The 15,994-nt window shown below is 30.4% G+C and overlaps 1 protein-coding gene across 10 annotated transcripts in view; it reads left to right on the forward strand.

The window, feature by feature from the left end:
• Nucleotides 1–15,994, forward strand: part of LOC143249207 (sodium/mannose cotransporter SLC5A10-like) — a 62,809-nt gene that overhangs the window by 11,528 nt on the left and 35,287 nt on the right. For all 10 annotated transcript variants that reach the window (XM_076498680.1, XM_076498681.1, XM_076498687.1 and 7 more), the window contains 4 exons: nucleotides 1,832–1,891; nucleotides 3,131–3,235; nucleotides 8,365–8,470; nucleotides 10,914–10,994. In XM_076498680.1, the coding sequence (XP_076354795.1) occupies nucleotides 1,832–1,891; nucleotides 3,131–3,235; nucleotides 8,365–8,470; nucleotides 10,914–10,994 (352 nt within the window). The remainder of the gene's footprint in view (nucleotides 1–1,831; nucleotides 1,892–3,130; nucleotides 3,236–8,364; nucleotides 8,471–10,913; nucleotides 10,995–15,994) is intronic.

Here is a 15,994-nt window from a genome sequence, read left to right on the forward strand (position 1 = left end):
TTTTAAAAAACAGAGACTGATTGTGTGTGTAAAAAAGAGCAGTTGTTATGAGTATTTAGTAATTTCATGTTCTGTGTAACTGCCTAAAGTAAGGTTAAATGATTTAACTCCAACATACACATTAAACCACACATAATGTTACAAAAGTATGTAGGTTCAACAAATAAAGACAAAAAATCAAAACACTTTAACCCATTGCTTTCAAAAGGTGTACGTTTATTTATAAGTTTTGACTTAATTAGGCTTCTTATTATAATTACCATACTGTGTTATAGTTATCCGATTATTGGGTCAGTATACTAACACTCAATCAAATTATACAGTCTCAGTCTTACACTTATTTTTAATTTATTTCCATTTGATTCCTTATAGAATTACAAAATATCAACACTTAAACATCTTATTTAATCTAAACATCATTATTAGTAATGTTTCATCATTTTTTCAGACTTGTTCTGCAAACTAATATTTAAAGAACTATTTACATTTTACTTTTTTAACACTTAAAAAGAGCAAAAAGATATTCTGATTAATTAATTCATAATGTTTTCTTATTACTTCAGTATGAAAACATCAGAAGCTTAAGTTCCCAAGAAAATTGAGCAGGTTACTAGTGATAATTAAAATAAAGATGCTATCTGATGGTTATTTTTGTTTTGATTTATGTTTTTTGTGGCAATTTATCCATAAATGTGGATTAAGGATTATTCAGAATTGTGCCTCGCCATTCACAGTACATAAAAATATAATACCTGTAAAAAAAAAAAAAAGTATGCTTGTAGATATGTGAACATGACTGTAGGCAATCATATTTCAAAATTCTACTATGAGAAAGTTATTTTTCATATTTAACAAAAGAAAGTATACCAAAGAATAATGGCTGAAAAGAAGCAAAAACCTAAACTGAAAACAATTTGAAATAGTGAAGTTTTATTTATGTTAGGATTTAAGAAACTTTCTAATGGCAGAAAAAAAAAGAACTTAATCAAGAAAATGTTTTAAGTATTACAAATAGTTTTTTGCATAAAAATACTTAAAACTTGCCAAAGTTGAAAGGAAGCTAAAAAGAAAATATTTTTCCAAAACTTTTGGAGAGTATAAAATGGCAACAACTTTTATGCTGCATGCAATTACTACATATATAATTTTATTCTTGAAACTGGTAGTAAGGTGACATTACAGTAAGACTATGACCTTCACTTAGCTATATCCTTCTAGCTTATACAGTTGCAGATAGTTTAACATCAGTTTTACCCAAAACATTACATAGAAAACGTTTTGTTAAAAGAAATTAAGCTTAATGTTTATAGTAATTACCTGTATGTAATTATGAACTCTAATATACAAATACTCAACAGAGTACTAAGAAGTAGTCTAGAAAAGCTTGTTAAGTCTGAAAAATAATTGATTTATTTTTATGTTCATTGGAAAGTATGAAATAAGGTCTTATAAAGTGTTAAATCTGAAGACTCATGAAATGTCTGCTGCTTTATTTGTTCCATTTTTTATTTGACAATAAGAAAATGATGTAATATAAAAGGAAAACTAGCTTTCTAGCATTGTAACATTTTATTGAATTAATTGAAATTAAATAGTCACATTAGTTATATTGTGCAGATTACTTTTAAGTTAAACTACTTATTTTCATTAAAACAAAGTAGGAAATTTAATGTTTTAAGAATAAATTCATAACTATTTTTAGATTTGTTACATTATAATAGTGATTATAATTATTTATGTTTAGACATGAAAATGTGAAAGTGCTGTGTTGCACTGAAATTCCCTTTTAAAAAAAGTAACATCTAAAACAGGGTTTTTTAATTCTTTACAGGCTCTTATTATTCTGCAGTTCACAGGGTGGATATTCCTACCTGTTTTCATTGCATCTCGGGTATGACCTAAAATAGATTTTTTTTAAAGTCATGTGGATATAGTAAATTCAATTAAATGAGTTGTCTTTATTTTAAATATTTTTATTTATTCTTATACTCATTGGTTACTGTGGTAGATTTTTCAGAAAACAAATAATACAAGAGTGTGTCCTAACTGATCTGAAAGAAAATGGTTTCAGGTTTTTTTTTAGTAGTTTGATGATCATCTATGATTTTTACAGACTTCAGAGTTGTAGAACTTATTCCATTTTCAGTTTTAAAATTCTCTTCATTTTGTAGTATAGATTTTGATTTATATTATTTGAGAAATATTAAGAAATTATAGTTATTCTGTCACGTAACAGTTCATGACATAGTCTAACACTTGTCAATACACTGTATGTACTGCATTGTTTCTTAATTTATCAAAACTCAAAAAGTTGTATCATTATTTTATTACTTTGTCTTTATGACAGTGACGTAAGAAACCTGATATATTACTATAAAAGTAAAAACTATCATCAATGAAAGGATCTGCGATTAAAAGATATAAAAAAAACAATTTTGAAATTATACAGGATTAAATTATCTTTAAAGACATTAATTTGTTCACATTGATAGTTGATAGTAGAAATAAAACCATCTTGTGTTTTCTAAAAAAAATCAGTTTATAATTAATATCATATTTTTGACTTAGTTTTTCATTAACAAACTGAATTCAGGAATTTCAAGGGAAATAATACCCTAAAACATTTTGTATCATGTATGGTGACATGTAATTGACTTAAATAATCATGATAAGTTTGTTACATAAGAGACTTGTGTGGATGAAGCCTATTGGCTGGGATCCTTAATTGTGAATCCTAGGTGTTGTGATTTACATGTTTCTTCCATAAACTTATGCTTGATCATTTTGACTCTGGGTGGTATAACAGTGGTGGTGATCAAACCTTACTAATTGTCTTGATAAAAGTAACCCAAGAGTTTCTAGTGGAAACTATAGACTAGTTGCTTTCCTCTGGCCTACCAACTCAGCTGTGTTCAGATATTTTTTAGTATAACTGTGAATGAAAATTCTTATACAAACAAATATGTTTATCGTACTACTTGTGAAGTAGATATTGCATTTCATGCTTATTAGAAATTAGCCTGTCATTTAAGAAAACCAAACTTTTTAATAATTTAAGATTATGTACAGTTGCTCAAATTAAAATTTAAGTAAAAAGTAAAAGTTTTCTACTGTTTTATCTTTATTGTAGGTATGTACGTTGCCTGAATTTATGTCTAAAAGATTTGGTGGACAAAGGATTCGAACTTTCCTTGCAGTTTTATCTCTTATCTTGTACATCTTCACTAAGATATCAGTAAGTGAAGAAGTGTTAGTTTTTTTAGTTTTTTTTTATAAGATTTTGTTTTATCTTACTTAAATAGTCTATTTTGTCATATTCTGGATTTGTACAAAGTGAGACTTGTTTTTAACAATAATTTGAAATTATAAAAATAAGTCTATAATATTTTTATTGTAAAATACCTATACATCAGGGAAAAAAGAGGATACCTGTAAAAATAAAAAAAAAATTATTATGATAAAAGCATTTATTAGAATAATTTTCAAAGCTATAAAAGTTTTGAAATGTATGATTTTTGCTGAAACATTTTAATTAAAAAAATTACCATGAAATGTTTGGCAAATAAACATGAAGCTTCATGTAAGTGGATTGGGCAGACCTAGATGATTGGAAATTGAATAATTTTTTCTCAACTTACGAAAGCTTAGTCTGCTAGACTAAAGATTTTGAGTTAAGAGTAAACATATTGTAATTTTTAAGTTAGATATGCAGTAAACATATCTAAATACTGAGAATATTTAATTCTTTCACTTCGGGCTTGGTATAATATACATGACTTTATCTATACATTTGCACACATTAAGTATTTGCACTATAACTTTTGATACAGCATGTGTATCTTCACAAAATTTGGTAGACTTTTAGTAAAGATTACAGTATTTTATTAAAAAAACAAAAAAACAGATTTTTAGTGACATATTTTTATTAAAGATTTGTTTTTGAAAATAGATTCTCTGTTTTGTTACTAGTTTGAGTGCAAAGTGATTTCATGTTGCAATTAAAAAACTATTCTTTTTCACAAATATCTTAAATATTATTTATGTAATATCTAAACACCTAAATCCAAAATTCCAAATGTTTGTTTTCAATAAGACTTTATATTTTATGTTATTTTCTATACTCTTAACTGTGTGGAGTCTGTCACTAAACCAACCACATAATTACCATAAAAAATTAAGAAATAAATACAAATTATGTTTTTTTTCCATGCTAGAATGACTATATATTATACTATGAAAATACAAATGTTTAGTCTAAGTAGCTTAAGTCTCATAATAACATTCCAGCCAGCCTTCTGCAAATGCTTATATGCCAAAGCAAATGTTTGCAGTTATTTGCAATGATGACTGTGCAACTCACTACTGAGACTTCTTGTTGGGCATTTCCTTCTCTGTTTAGGACTTCTTTTCGGTATGGTCTTAAACTTTTAACTGGCTAGTATTTAGGCTAAATTTCATAGTGTTCACATTTTCGCCATTAAATGCTAAAAACGTTTTTTATTTTTATTTTCCTTTTTTTTATCTTTTGAAGCTTTACTCAAATAAGTGGTTGAGTCTAACAACACAAAATGCATATTTGTTCTTTATGTTCATTGGCCTAAAGATTTTGCCCAGCAGTGTATTTATATATATTATTATAATGACCTTCCAGTCATACCTAGCTAACATTACATAACTTGCATTGGTGCATTGCACATGTGCTCATGCTATGTATCCAGTGGTATAAAACTGACCTTTGGTCTTCCCTGTCTTGGCTGGGTTTTAGTTAACTAGTATTTTATAACATACAGTAATGTTTCAATTATTACACATTATACATATATATATATGTATATAGATAATTACTGTTTAGAAATAAATTATTAAACTTATTTTTCTGAAAATATAGAACAATAAATCATGAAATAAAACAAACAGTTATCTCTTCTCCCTATGACCTTTGTACTTGGTTTTTGCTGGACATAGGTTACTAAACCTTTTAACTTTTGTATGTGGAGGATATCAAACAATTTATTTTTTTTAGATTTTATATATGCAGTTGAATTACCAATAAAAATCATAAATAACTACATTGATACAATAGAGTTTCACTTTAATTTATTAAGCTTAGTAACTAAGATGTAGTAATTAGATTGTAAAAAATATGAAACTTCGAGCAGGCTAAAGACACAACCTGCCTGCTTGAAATCTTGGACAGGAGGAACATGGTAGCCTTTTCACAAATTAAAATGGCTGAGAAAACACTCTGGGGATATTCTAAGATGTTGATTGGTTATTCACATGCCATTTACTGTAGTAAGAGTATATAAAGGACCATTTCAAAAAATGTGTTTGATTCAGTACATGAGCCATATCTCAGCAAAATAAAAAGATACCAGGTTCTTATTTTGTATTATTACTTGGTAATATTCATAGTCTGAGTTCCTAATTTCTACAAAACTATAAACTTGGTATTTTGACATCACAACTATCTAATTTTAAACAGTGCTGCATTCAACATACCACATGATTTGCAAACATTTGTATTTAGATGTGTTATTTTAATGTTTACTTTTAAATTAATAAATTAACTTCTGTATAGTATTAAAGTTTGAATTATAATTTACAATTTGAATCTGAACTTACTGACATAAATTCATAAAATAGCAGCTCAAAATGTTGCATGGGCTTTGACCCATGACTCATTGCAAAAGGGTTAAATGAAAAATCTATAGTTTATTCAACTTTAAAGTACTTGGTATAGTAAATTTAAAAGGGTTTTAGAAAGTCTTGTATTATTGCAGATGCAATTTCCAGGGTCTGAAAAAAGATAAAAAATGTTGATTCTGATCCATCAAATGCTGATACTTAGATTTCAGGCTTCATAATATCCACAGTGCCTTTCAATTTGGCTTTAGTAGTGTTGATTGGGATATTAGATATTTATTAAAATATACACACACACATACACACTCTTTAAAGACACACGAGTTATGAGAAATGACTATGAAGAGATCACTAAGGTGAAGGTTTACCATTTGAAGTATTGTCCAACACATTCTGTAGAAAATGTTTGTGGCAAATTGTGGCATACCCCCATTTAAAGTTGTGTGCAGATATGATTGAAAAATATTCTGTCCTTTTTAATTGTTAAAGCATCTATTTAAAGCCCACTTACCATTCCAAAATCGTTATTCTTTCTGTCATTTGCAAAAGTGTTTACCCCTTTTCTGACAGCATACCAAACATGTAAGTCAGTGTTACCATTCTTATGTTGTGATGGGTGTATAGACAGATGTTCTCTAAAAGGCAGTCTGTGTGTCAATACTATTGAATATTGATGTTTCAAAAGCTAATGTTCAGAAATGTGCTAAGCATATTGATGTAGGGTTCTATGTTACCAATAAACTTTAAAAAGTAACAACCTTGAAAAAAATATTGCAACATAAAGAAATAGAATTTTGAATGGATACATACAAGATAATGATAAAGTAAATGTGAATTTGTTTGACAGAAGTACACTGAATTACTCTCACATTGAAACATTGCATGTCTCTCTCCATATAAGATGGCAGATGTTTCAGGGAACTATAGGAAGTTGAGAAATGAAGAAATTTGGTTTATCTCAGTAAGTCAAACAACTTTAAAAAATAAGCAGTGTGAAATTAAGGAATTAGATGTGGAAATTGAAAAACTGAAAAAGGCTCTAAAATTGGGTAGAATTATGTGTGAACATTATTCTATAGAGAACAACATGGTGAGTTAAAGAAATAATTTTTTTTTTATTTGATATCATCTTACTGACTGACTTTTCTCATTTAGTATGGTTATGAAAAATACCAAATAAAGGCTTTGGAAAATTTTGAAAAGGTCGTGGAATTTTATTCCGACTTAGGTGTATGAACCCTGATATAATATCATGGAGAATTTTATGAATACCCATAATGATTTGATTGTCTATTTGTTCTTATTACTGCTATGTTTCTATTCACAAGCACAGCTGCAAGAGTCATAGTTTATTTCAACCTGCAGTTTAGTAACAGATTAGATACTCGTATATTCTCATATGGAATATATAAAGTATGCACAGAAAGTTTAATAAATTTACTGTTGTTTTTCCCTATTCTGTCTCAGGTTTTCTTTATAAGTTCAACAGCAAAGGCCATTAAAAAGTAGTTCTGTAGTTTTCTGTACAAAAGCATCGCTAGTGAGATTGGGTGTTAGAATTGTGTTATTTAAATTTTCATGTCAGATCACTACAAAAATCTCAAAAATATTCTTTACATTATTCAGAAATAGATTTACAAGTTTTTATATTTGCAAATATTACAAGCATTTTTTTCTGACAACGTTTTAAATGCCAAAAGCTAAATCATTAGATATCTAAATTTATTCTTATTTACTTTTAAAAATCAAAATAATGTTTTTAAAAGTCCTGTCAGAATTGATACTCCAACTGTTTGTTGCTATATATTCAAAATTTTGTGAATGTCTCTTTGTGTGTTAATAAACTTCGTACAGTTGTATCAACAAGTTTTATTAATGTTTTTTAATATATTATTTTCATGTAAGAAATTAAAGTAAATTATCCTTTTCATTCCAAATATGACTTTGCATGTTGTATATTAAAGGGAAATTAAAATACATATGCAAATAAATATTTTGACCACATTATTATCAGTTTTCATATTGTTAGGGTATAAGATATATTGTTAGGTGATTCTTTAACTTTTTCTGTGAAAATGCAAGTTTTAGTCAGGGGTTGTAAGAGAACAGATCATAGAACTTTATGGTCACTTTCTTTTAAGGTCAATAACTATAGAAACAACAATCTGTGATAAAAGCTTATAGTATATTGCCAGATATAAGAAGTTTATCAAAAATCATTATATAAGTGAACAGTGATCATTACTAATTAATATTAACTTCCAATCATGATAAGCTATGTTTTTAGGGTAATACTAAATATCAAATTAGCCACTAATATAGCTAATTAAATATACTTCTCTTAAGTTTCTAACTGTAAAGTTTGGAATGCATGGTTATTATTTAGATATCTTCCCTGTAAATAGTTTCCAGCTGTATGTGCAGTAATATTTCATGAGGTCTTACCTGCTTTGGAGATTTAGGTTAGTTTTAAGTACTAATATTAAACTAACGTTGCACAACAGTCTTTAAAATAAAAGTATAATGATAAATAATAAAACACAAAGTAATAGCATATGATATACCAGCCAGTATAGCCAATCCTGTTAATAAAACTATTAGTAAAAAATATAGTACTTATTCATGGAACACAAATACTAATTATTGTTTGAACTATCTACAGAGTGTTTTATAACTTATGAAACTATCTTCACTGACTTGTATTGTTAATATTTAAAGGTAAATCTCTATTCTGGTGCAGTCTTTATTCAGCAAGCCCTCAGGTGGAACTTGTATCTCTCTGTACTTCTACTGTTGCTAATGACATCAGTCTGCACTGTTTCAGGTAGATGTTCTGCTTAGTATTTTTGAATGTTTGCAAACACACCACACAAACATTCTTAAAAGATATTTAAGAAGGTATACATAACTAATATTTAATTAGTCTTACAGTTAATTTTTTCAAGTTGTTAGTTGTTTTCTTGTTTTCTATGTACACGTGTTAGATGACTGGACCTAACTTAATCCTTTCCTTAAAACTTCAGTTTCATAAATAGATTGATCAAAATTCATGTCAGGTAGTATTTTTACAGACTTGAACAAGTTTTTTTATGTTTATAAACTCCTGTTTGGTATATTACTATCTATGTCGTAATGAAATATGTTACCAGTGCTAGCCACAAGGTAATAATATTAAAATACTTTTATTGAGAAAAAGTATTTTCTTGAAAATGTTCTCTATTATTGTGTGTCCTACTGATGTAATAGAATCAAATAATACTGTGTCACAACATCATTTATGTTTGGTTTTGATTCATAATAATACATATTAACTGTGTATTTATATATTTGAAAAATAAGATGTTCATTCTATTCATTTATATAAGCAAACACAAATTCACTTTAGATATCAAAATTAGTATGTAGTAATCCTTCCCCTCCACAGTTACTTCAGCAGTAAGTCTGAGATCTTCTCACAATAAAACACTATATTGTAATCCACACAATAAGTAGAGCAGAAATAACCCATTTTTTGACTTTGTGCTTAACCCCAAATAAACAATTAAAATAACTCACTTAAAAATGTTGCTTTTAAAATATAAATTCATATATTAAGAATAATTAAAATACACCAAGACAATTTTGAGAAAACATGATTGAAAAATTTTGATTACAAATACCAATAAAACAAAAAGTGAAACATGCTTATGTATGACAAAATGAATGGATGAGTGATAAAAAAGCAAAAAATTAAAGAATAGCACACACAAAAACATTTGTGTGACATTTAAAAATTATAATAAACATTTACTGCTGATGATAACATAGAAAAACAATTTAACCTTGTAGCTTTGAAAGTTTGTCAAGTTGAAATATTTGAGATGGGTTTTGTAGTTAATTAGTAATATATATTAATACATGGAGTCGACTTTTCTAATATATACCGATAATTCTGTTGTATTTCATATAAATTTTTTTATATACATGACTGATCAAGTCTAGATGAAAAACTTTCATAATTTTACACTCAGTTAATGATTATGAAAGTACTGTTTAATCATGAAGAAATTGTTTTTGTTATTTGCACTTTGTTGTTTTTTTATTGGAGTGTTTTCACTATGGCCAACACTGTGTGTATGTTAATGTGTTTGTTTTGAAGTTGAGAACTTTACACTTTTGTTATATAACTGTTGTGTAGTCTATGAAGTTATAATAATGTTTATATATTTATAAGTACATATGTATAAACAAATTTTTAATCATCTTAAGATACTTTTTATCATTTATATGCAAAAACGGTTCGTTTGGGTTGAAAAAATATTTTACATAGAAGGTCGAAACGTTGTTCGCTCTTCTATGTAAAATATTTTCTCAACCCAAACGAGCCGTTTTTGCATATACATTTCTCAACAAGTGGGTTTCTCGACATCACTGACTTTTTATCATTGCCATTGGTTTCAACTCTTCTTGGATAGTAGTACTGTTTGTTGTTTTGTTTTAGTTATTTGGCATAAATGTATATTTATTTCATGTGAAACTGGTGCATTTCTTAATGACTTTCCTGATTTAAACTTTACACCAGTGAAACTTTATAATTTATGATATATACAGGGTGTTTGGAAAGTATATGTGCATTTATATATTTATTAACAGACATGTTTCAATATAGAATACAGGAGGTAAATATGAATGACAATTATAAACAATACAGGCCTGGATCCTTCTTATTTGTTTCTAAACACCACTATCAGTAGCTGGCTTGAAATAGACTGAACAGTGACTTTCCGAACACCCTGTATAATGCAATATTCATTGATTTTAAATACTCTAACATGCATATTATATAGGAAGAAGTTACATTTTGTGGCCAACTTGAAGTCTGGATGTTTATAATTTTCAACTTGGAGAATAATGTAACACTTGGTTTCTTTCAAAATGCAACACACTATGAAAAAAAATCTTTTTTTAAATTTCAGTCTTATGTGGTAAGATAAAGTGCTATGAATTAAACATTTGATTTTTTTATGTAAATATAATTTGGTTTAGTGGAAAAGAGGATTATAATGCTTTATTAGGATTTGAATAACTCATCGAGAAACTTCATGCAAAATTTCAGAGCAGTTTTAGTTTTTACATTGACATTACGAGTTAGTCATATTTCAATTACTACAGAATTAGTTTTTTTAACATAGTAGTATATTTATTAATTCATTTTGCTAGGTATATATCAAATTTTTAAATAATCTTTTACAAGTGCATTTTTCTCTGACAAAATCATTTATTTTCAGGTGGTTTAGCAGCTGTGATATATACAGATACCCTGCAGTTCTTTATTATGCTTGTTGGAGCTGGTATAGTTGCTGTGAGAGGTAGTTTATTATTTCAAATGAAAGGTTGACATATTTATACATGTATATGTAAAAACCTTTTTTTTTTTAGCATTTTATAGCATAACTTTTAACTAGTAAACATACAGTCATGTGAAAAAATTAGGACACCTAATGAAAGCCTGTGTATTTTTGTAAAAATTGTGGATAAATGAATATTTAATCTCAGTTGTAACAATACTGAGAGATTAAAGTAATATAACTAAACAATTAAAACTGAAGAAAAGACTTTTCAAGATCTTCTGTAAAATGTAATTCTACAAAAATACATATTCTAACTGAGAAAAAAGTTAGGACACCCCCACATTTATACCCACTTAAAATGGCTCAACTCATACACAGGTGTATCACACCAGGTGCACGTGATTAGAAGATTGTTACTCGGCATTTTGAATGAAGCTTGCCCTATTTAAGCCTCAGATATTTAGTTTGGTGTGCTCCTGACTGTTGAAGTGAGAGTGAGCACCATGGTGAGAGCAAAAGAGCTGTTTGAGGCCTTCAGAAAGAAAATTGTAGCAGCTTATGAGTCTGGTAAGGGATTTAAAAAAGATTTAAAAAGATTTTGAAATCGGCAATTCCACTGTCTGGAAAATAGTCAACAAGTGGAGGGCTTTCGAAACAACTGCCAACATGTCTAGATCTGGTCAGCCATGCAAGTTAACCCCGAGAGCAGACTGCAAGATGCTAAAAGAAGTCTCCAAAAACCCTAACATGTCATCATGGGACCTACAGCAGGCTCTGGCTACTGTTGATGTGAATGTGCATGCCTCTACAATAAGAAAGAGACTGCACAAGTGTACCTTGCATGGGAGGTGTGCAAGGAGGAAACCTTTTGCTCTCTGAGAGAAACATCAAGGCCAGACTGAAGATTGCCAGAGAGAATGTAAACAAATACCAGGACTTCTGGAATAATATTCTTTGGACACCAGAACAGAGGACATGTTTGGTGTAAACCAAATACAGCACTCCAGGAAAAGAATCTCGAACCAACTGTGAAGCATGGAGGTGGATGTGTCATGGTTTGGGGCTGCTTTGCTGCAGCAGGACCTGGACAGCTCACAATCATAGAATCCACTATGAATTCTACTGTGTATCAGAGGATGCTTGTGGAACATGTGAATCCATCTGTAAGAAAATTAAAGCTGAAGTGTAACTGGACCCTGCAACATGACAATGACCCGAAATATACCAGTAAATTCACCAAGGACTGGCTGAAAACTAAGAAATGGAGAGTTCTGGAATGGCCGAGTCAAAGCCCAGATCTTAAACCCATTGAGATGCTGTGGGGTGACTTTAAACAGGCTGTACATGCAAGAAACCCCTCAAACATCTCACAGCTGAAGGAATTCTGCATTGAGGAGTGGGGCAAACTTTCTTCAGACCGATGTCAGAGACTGGTAGATGGCTACAAGAAGCATCTCACTGCAGTTATTTCAGCCAAAGGGGGGTAACACTAGTTATTAGGGGGTAGGATGTCCTTTTTCCTCAGTTCGAATATGAATTTTTGTAGCATTACATTTACAGAAGATCTTGAAAAGTCTTTTCTTCAGTTTTAAATTGTTTAGTTATATTCCTAAAATCTCTCAGTATTGTTAAAATTGACATTAAATATCTATATATCCAAAATTGTTACAAAAATACACAGGTTTTCATGGGGGTGTCCTAATTTTTTCACATGACTGTACATCTTAAATATTAAATGCTTTCTTATTGGAAAACATTTTCAAAATTTATTTTAGTCATTTATACGTGGTTATAAGCAAAATAGATGTGAAATTCGTGAAAATAATTTTAAAAAATATTAACATTATCAGAACTTGAACAGTTAATTAAGATATTAAACACAGGAAAAGCAGTGCATATTTAAAATAATATGGGTCGATTCAGACATAAAAAAAGGAAACAAGTGCTAATTTCCATAAGGGATAGAAAAAGCTGACATATACAGGGGGTGGACAGAAAAGTGGCTCCCCTTGAAAATGTTAATTTGCTATTTCTTTTATTAGATAACAAAAAATATGTAAAACTTTGTTTTTAGGATGCACTCAATGAGATCTGTTCAAATGAGATCTCAAATTCCAATTTTAACACTGGCTTTTATAGATACCTGACATTTTCATGATTTTAGCTACATATTTACATCAAACATGTTGTGAATCTGTAGTTTCTTATATTTTCTTATTCTAATTAGTCTACAAAATGATTAAACAAGTTTCTTTTTGATAATCAAACATAAAAATGAAACTCTAAATAACACAAATTTAGACCCAATAACTTACTAACCTCAAGATATTTTTCTATTCTCACTTCAGTCATACAAGATCTTGATAGTGTAGGAACCAAAGTCTGCATCTCTCCTTCCCCTTCTGTGTGGGATGTTCTCTTTCTCTTAGGGGCTACTGCTTCTTGGAACTTCTCATTCCACTTGTCCTTCCATATATTTGCACTCTCCAGGGATCTCTTGTCCTCATTAATATCCTGAATGATCTTGCCTGATGGCTGAACTTCCTGAACACAATCACAGGCATTCCATTACTTCCTTTCAAGTGTGACCTACATCTTTTCACCAATGCATCTCTCATTAGGTGGGAAGCATCCTTGAATGACTTTCTCACATTAGGTGCCTGAACCTCTCCACATCAACATCCTGGAACTGCTTGGAATCCAGTGGTGATGTTCCCAATTTTTTCCCCTTTTAGTGAATTATTTAATAACAGTCCATTTAGATGATTCCAGGGGAGCATCTTGCAAAACCATTGAAGGAAACCCATTTCAGAACCCTCTACTTTCAGGCATTAGACTTCTTCTATTAGGCCCATACCAACCAGGTGAGCCTAATTACTTTCCATGTTCTGAGTACTCTGAACATCACAGCAAACTGTCTTTCTTGATGAAACTACATCCTACCCTTTAAATCTTCATTGAGTCAGTTAATGGAAGGTGATCATACCATCTATCCCGGATCAATGAGTGCCAACTGGGAGATGGGATATGGAATAGTCCATTCACCCTCAGATTTTTAATGGGTTTATTCCGAACTTGGTACTCTTTAAATAGACACATTTGTCTAACTTCCCAATGCCAAATTACTTCTGTTTTGGTTTGCAGTTCCTCTCCCATCAGTCCTGGCAGCAGATGCTCTCAGTCAGGAGTGATCTCATTTCTTCCTTTATGGACATATTCTCAGAACACCCATTCATGAATACTGTTAGTCTCCTTCTACTTGCATGCCCAGCCATAGTTTCCTCTTCTATATCTACTCTCATCCAAGCTATTCTTGCATTTCCTACTGTTTCAACCCTTCATCTACAACCTTTCACATCTCTTTCTTCCATCACGTCAGCCCTCATCTTTCCTGCGTGATATTTGTTTAGTCCATTATCCACCGTGTTAGTTTTTCCAAATGTGTAACCTTCTTTCTCTTCCACTTCTTGTGTGTACCAACAGAAATGGTGGACTTATTGCATTGATCTCTTTTGCTTTATCATTTCCCCTCACCTCCATTTTACCTGGCTTTTCAACTGTGGCTTGTTTCTATTATTGCAGGGACTCTTTTTTTCCACTATTTGTATATTCTTATTTACCCTGACTACTCCTTTCTGCCTTAAACTTCAGCTACTAAGGGAGATGGTCCAGTATTTTATTCAATTTCCCTTCCATTTATCTTCCATTTTTAAAGATGTTCTTTCTAGACAGACTCCTGTGTCAGATCTGGCTGGTTTGCTATGTCTCTCTCTCTTGCTTTCTGTGTACAGGGATTCCTGACACCATTCCTTCATTCATTGGGATCTTTGTTATAGTGGAGAGCTTTCTTTCTCCACCCATATGAAAAGGATTTGCAACTTATTTGGATTACTTACTCTTCCTTGAGGTGGATAGTCGGGGACTTTTTCAAGTATCTTCTCACCAAATTTATCACTTTACACATTCACTGACTGCTTGAAGAAATTCTCTAGGCTTGCACGTGGACTTATAAACACATTCATTTCCCACTATATTCACTATCTGAATATAAACTTCCACCAATTACCATTCTTCAATTAACCCTGCACATTTAACCCATGAGAGAAATATTTACTTATTCCTTTTTCTTCTGTATTCTACTTTTGGATCTCACTAGGCAATTAATGTTACCTCCCAGGGTATGCTTACCAGAAATCTTCATTGAGTCAGTTAATGGAAGGTGATCATACCATCTATCCTGGATCAATGAGTGCCCACTGCATGGGGTATTCTGCAAGACACTGAAATTTCATTTGTAGTAATTCTGTATAGCACGCATATCTGATTCAGACTACATCCATTCCATGTACTATAATGTTCAAAATCAGCACAAGAGTTGTACATCTGCCTGGTTCTCTGGCTGTTGTTTATTTGCTTTTGAATATAGGGTCTTCTGGTAATCAATTTCACTGTCTCCAGTAAAAGACCTTTCCAGACAGATTTTTCAGGTCTCACCTGAATGAATTCCCCTTACTCCATTTAACTGGACTATAGAAGACTTTTTGTACTTCTTGGCTCTTAACCACTTGGATGGTAATTCATTGAGAATTCTCATAAATGGGGACTTGAGTGCTGTGACTAGAAAAAGGGACCCATCTACTGTAAAAAGTGGACAAATGATGTCTCTGGAGTATTTTATGGATCATCCCATTTAACATTGGTATATCATGATTTGCAGGTGAAATTTGAATGCAGTTTGTCATATAAGAATTGATGTGTACTCATAGTGGAAAGTCACAGTTGCTAATTTTGTCAACACTTTATATGCAGATAAACATCAGCAGTGTTCAGATGGGTCTGTGGTTGTTACATGTTTATTTATAACAACCTCAATGTGATAAGGTACCCACATATAGATATATAATATGAAAAACTAGAAAAATGCATAGGTGATAAAGTAAAGAAATTAGACTTTTCAATATTTAAGATTTAAATTCCAAAGCTACTTATGTGTAAACACATACTTTATGAATATGTTC

The sequence above is a fragment of the Tachypleus tridentatus genome, chromosome 4 (assembly GCF_004210375.1).
Source record: "Tachypleus tridentatus isolate NWPU-2018 chromosome 4, ASM421037v1, whole genome shotgun sequence".
NCBI classification, from domain to species: domain Eukaryota; kingdom Metazoa; phylum Arthropoda; class Merostomata; order Xiphosura; family Limulidae; genus Tachypleus; species Tachypleus tridentatus.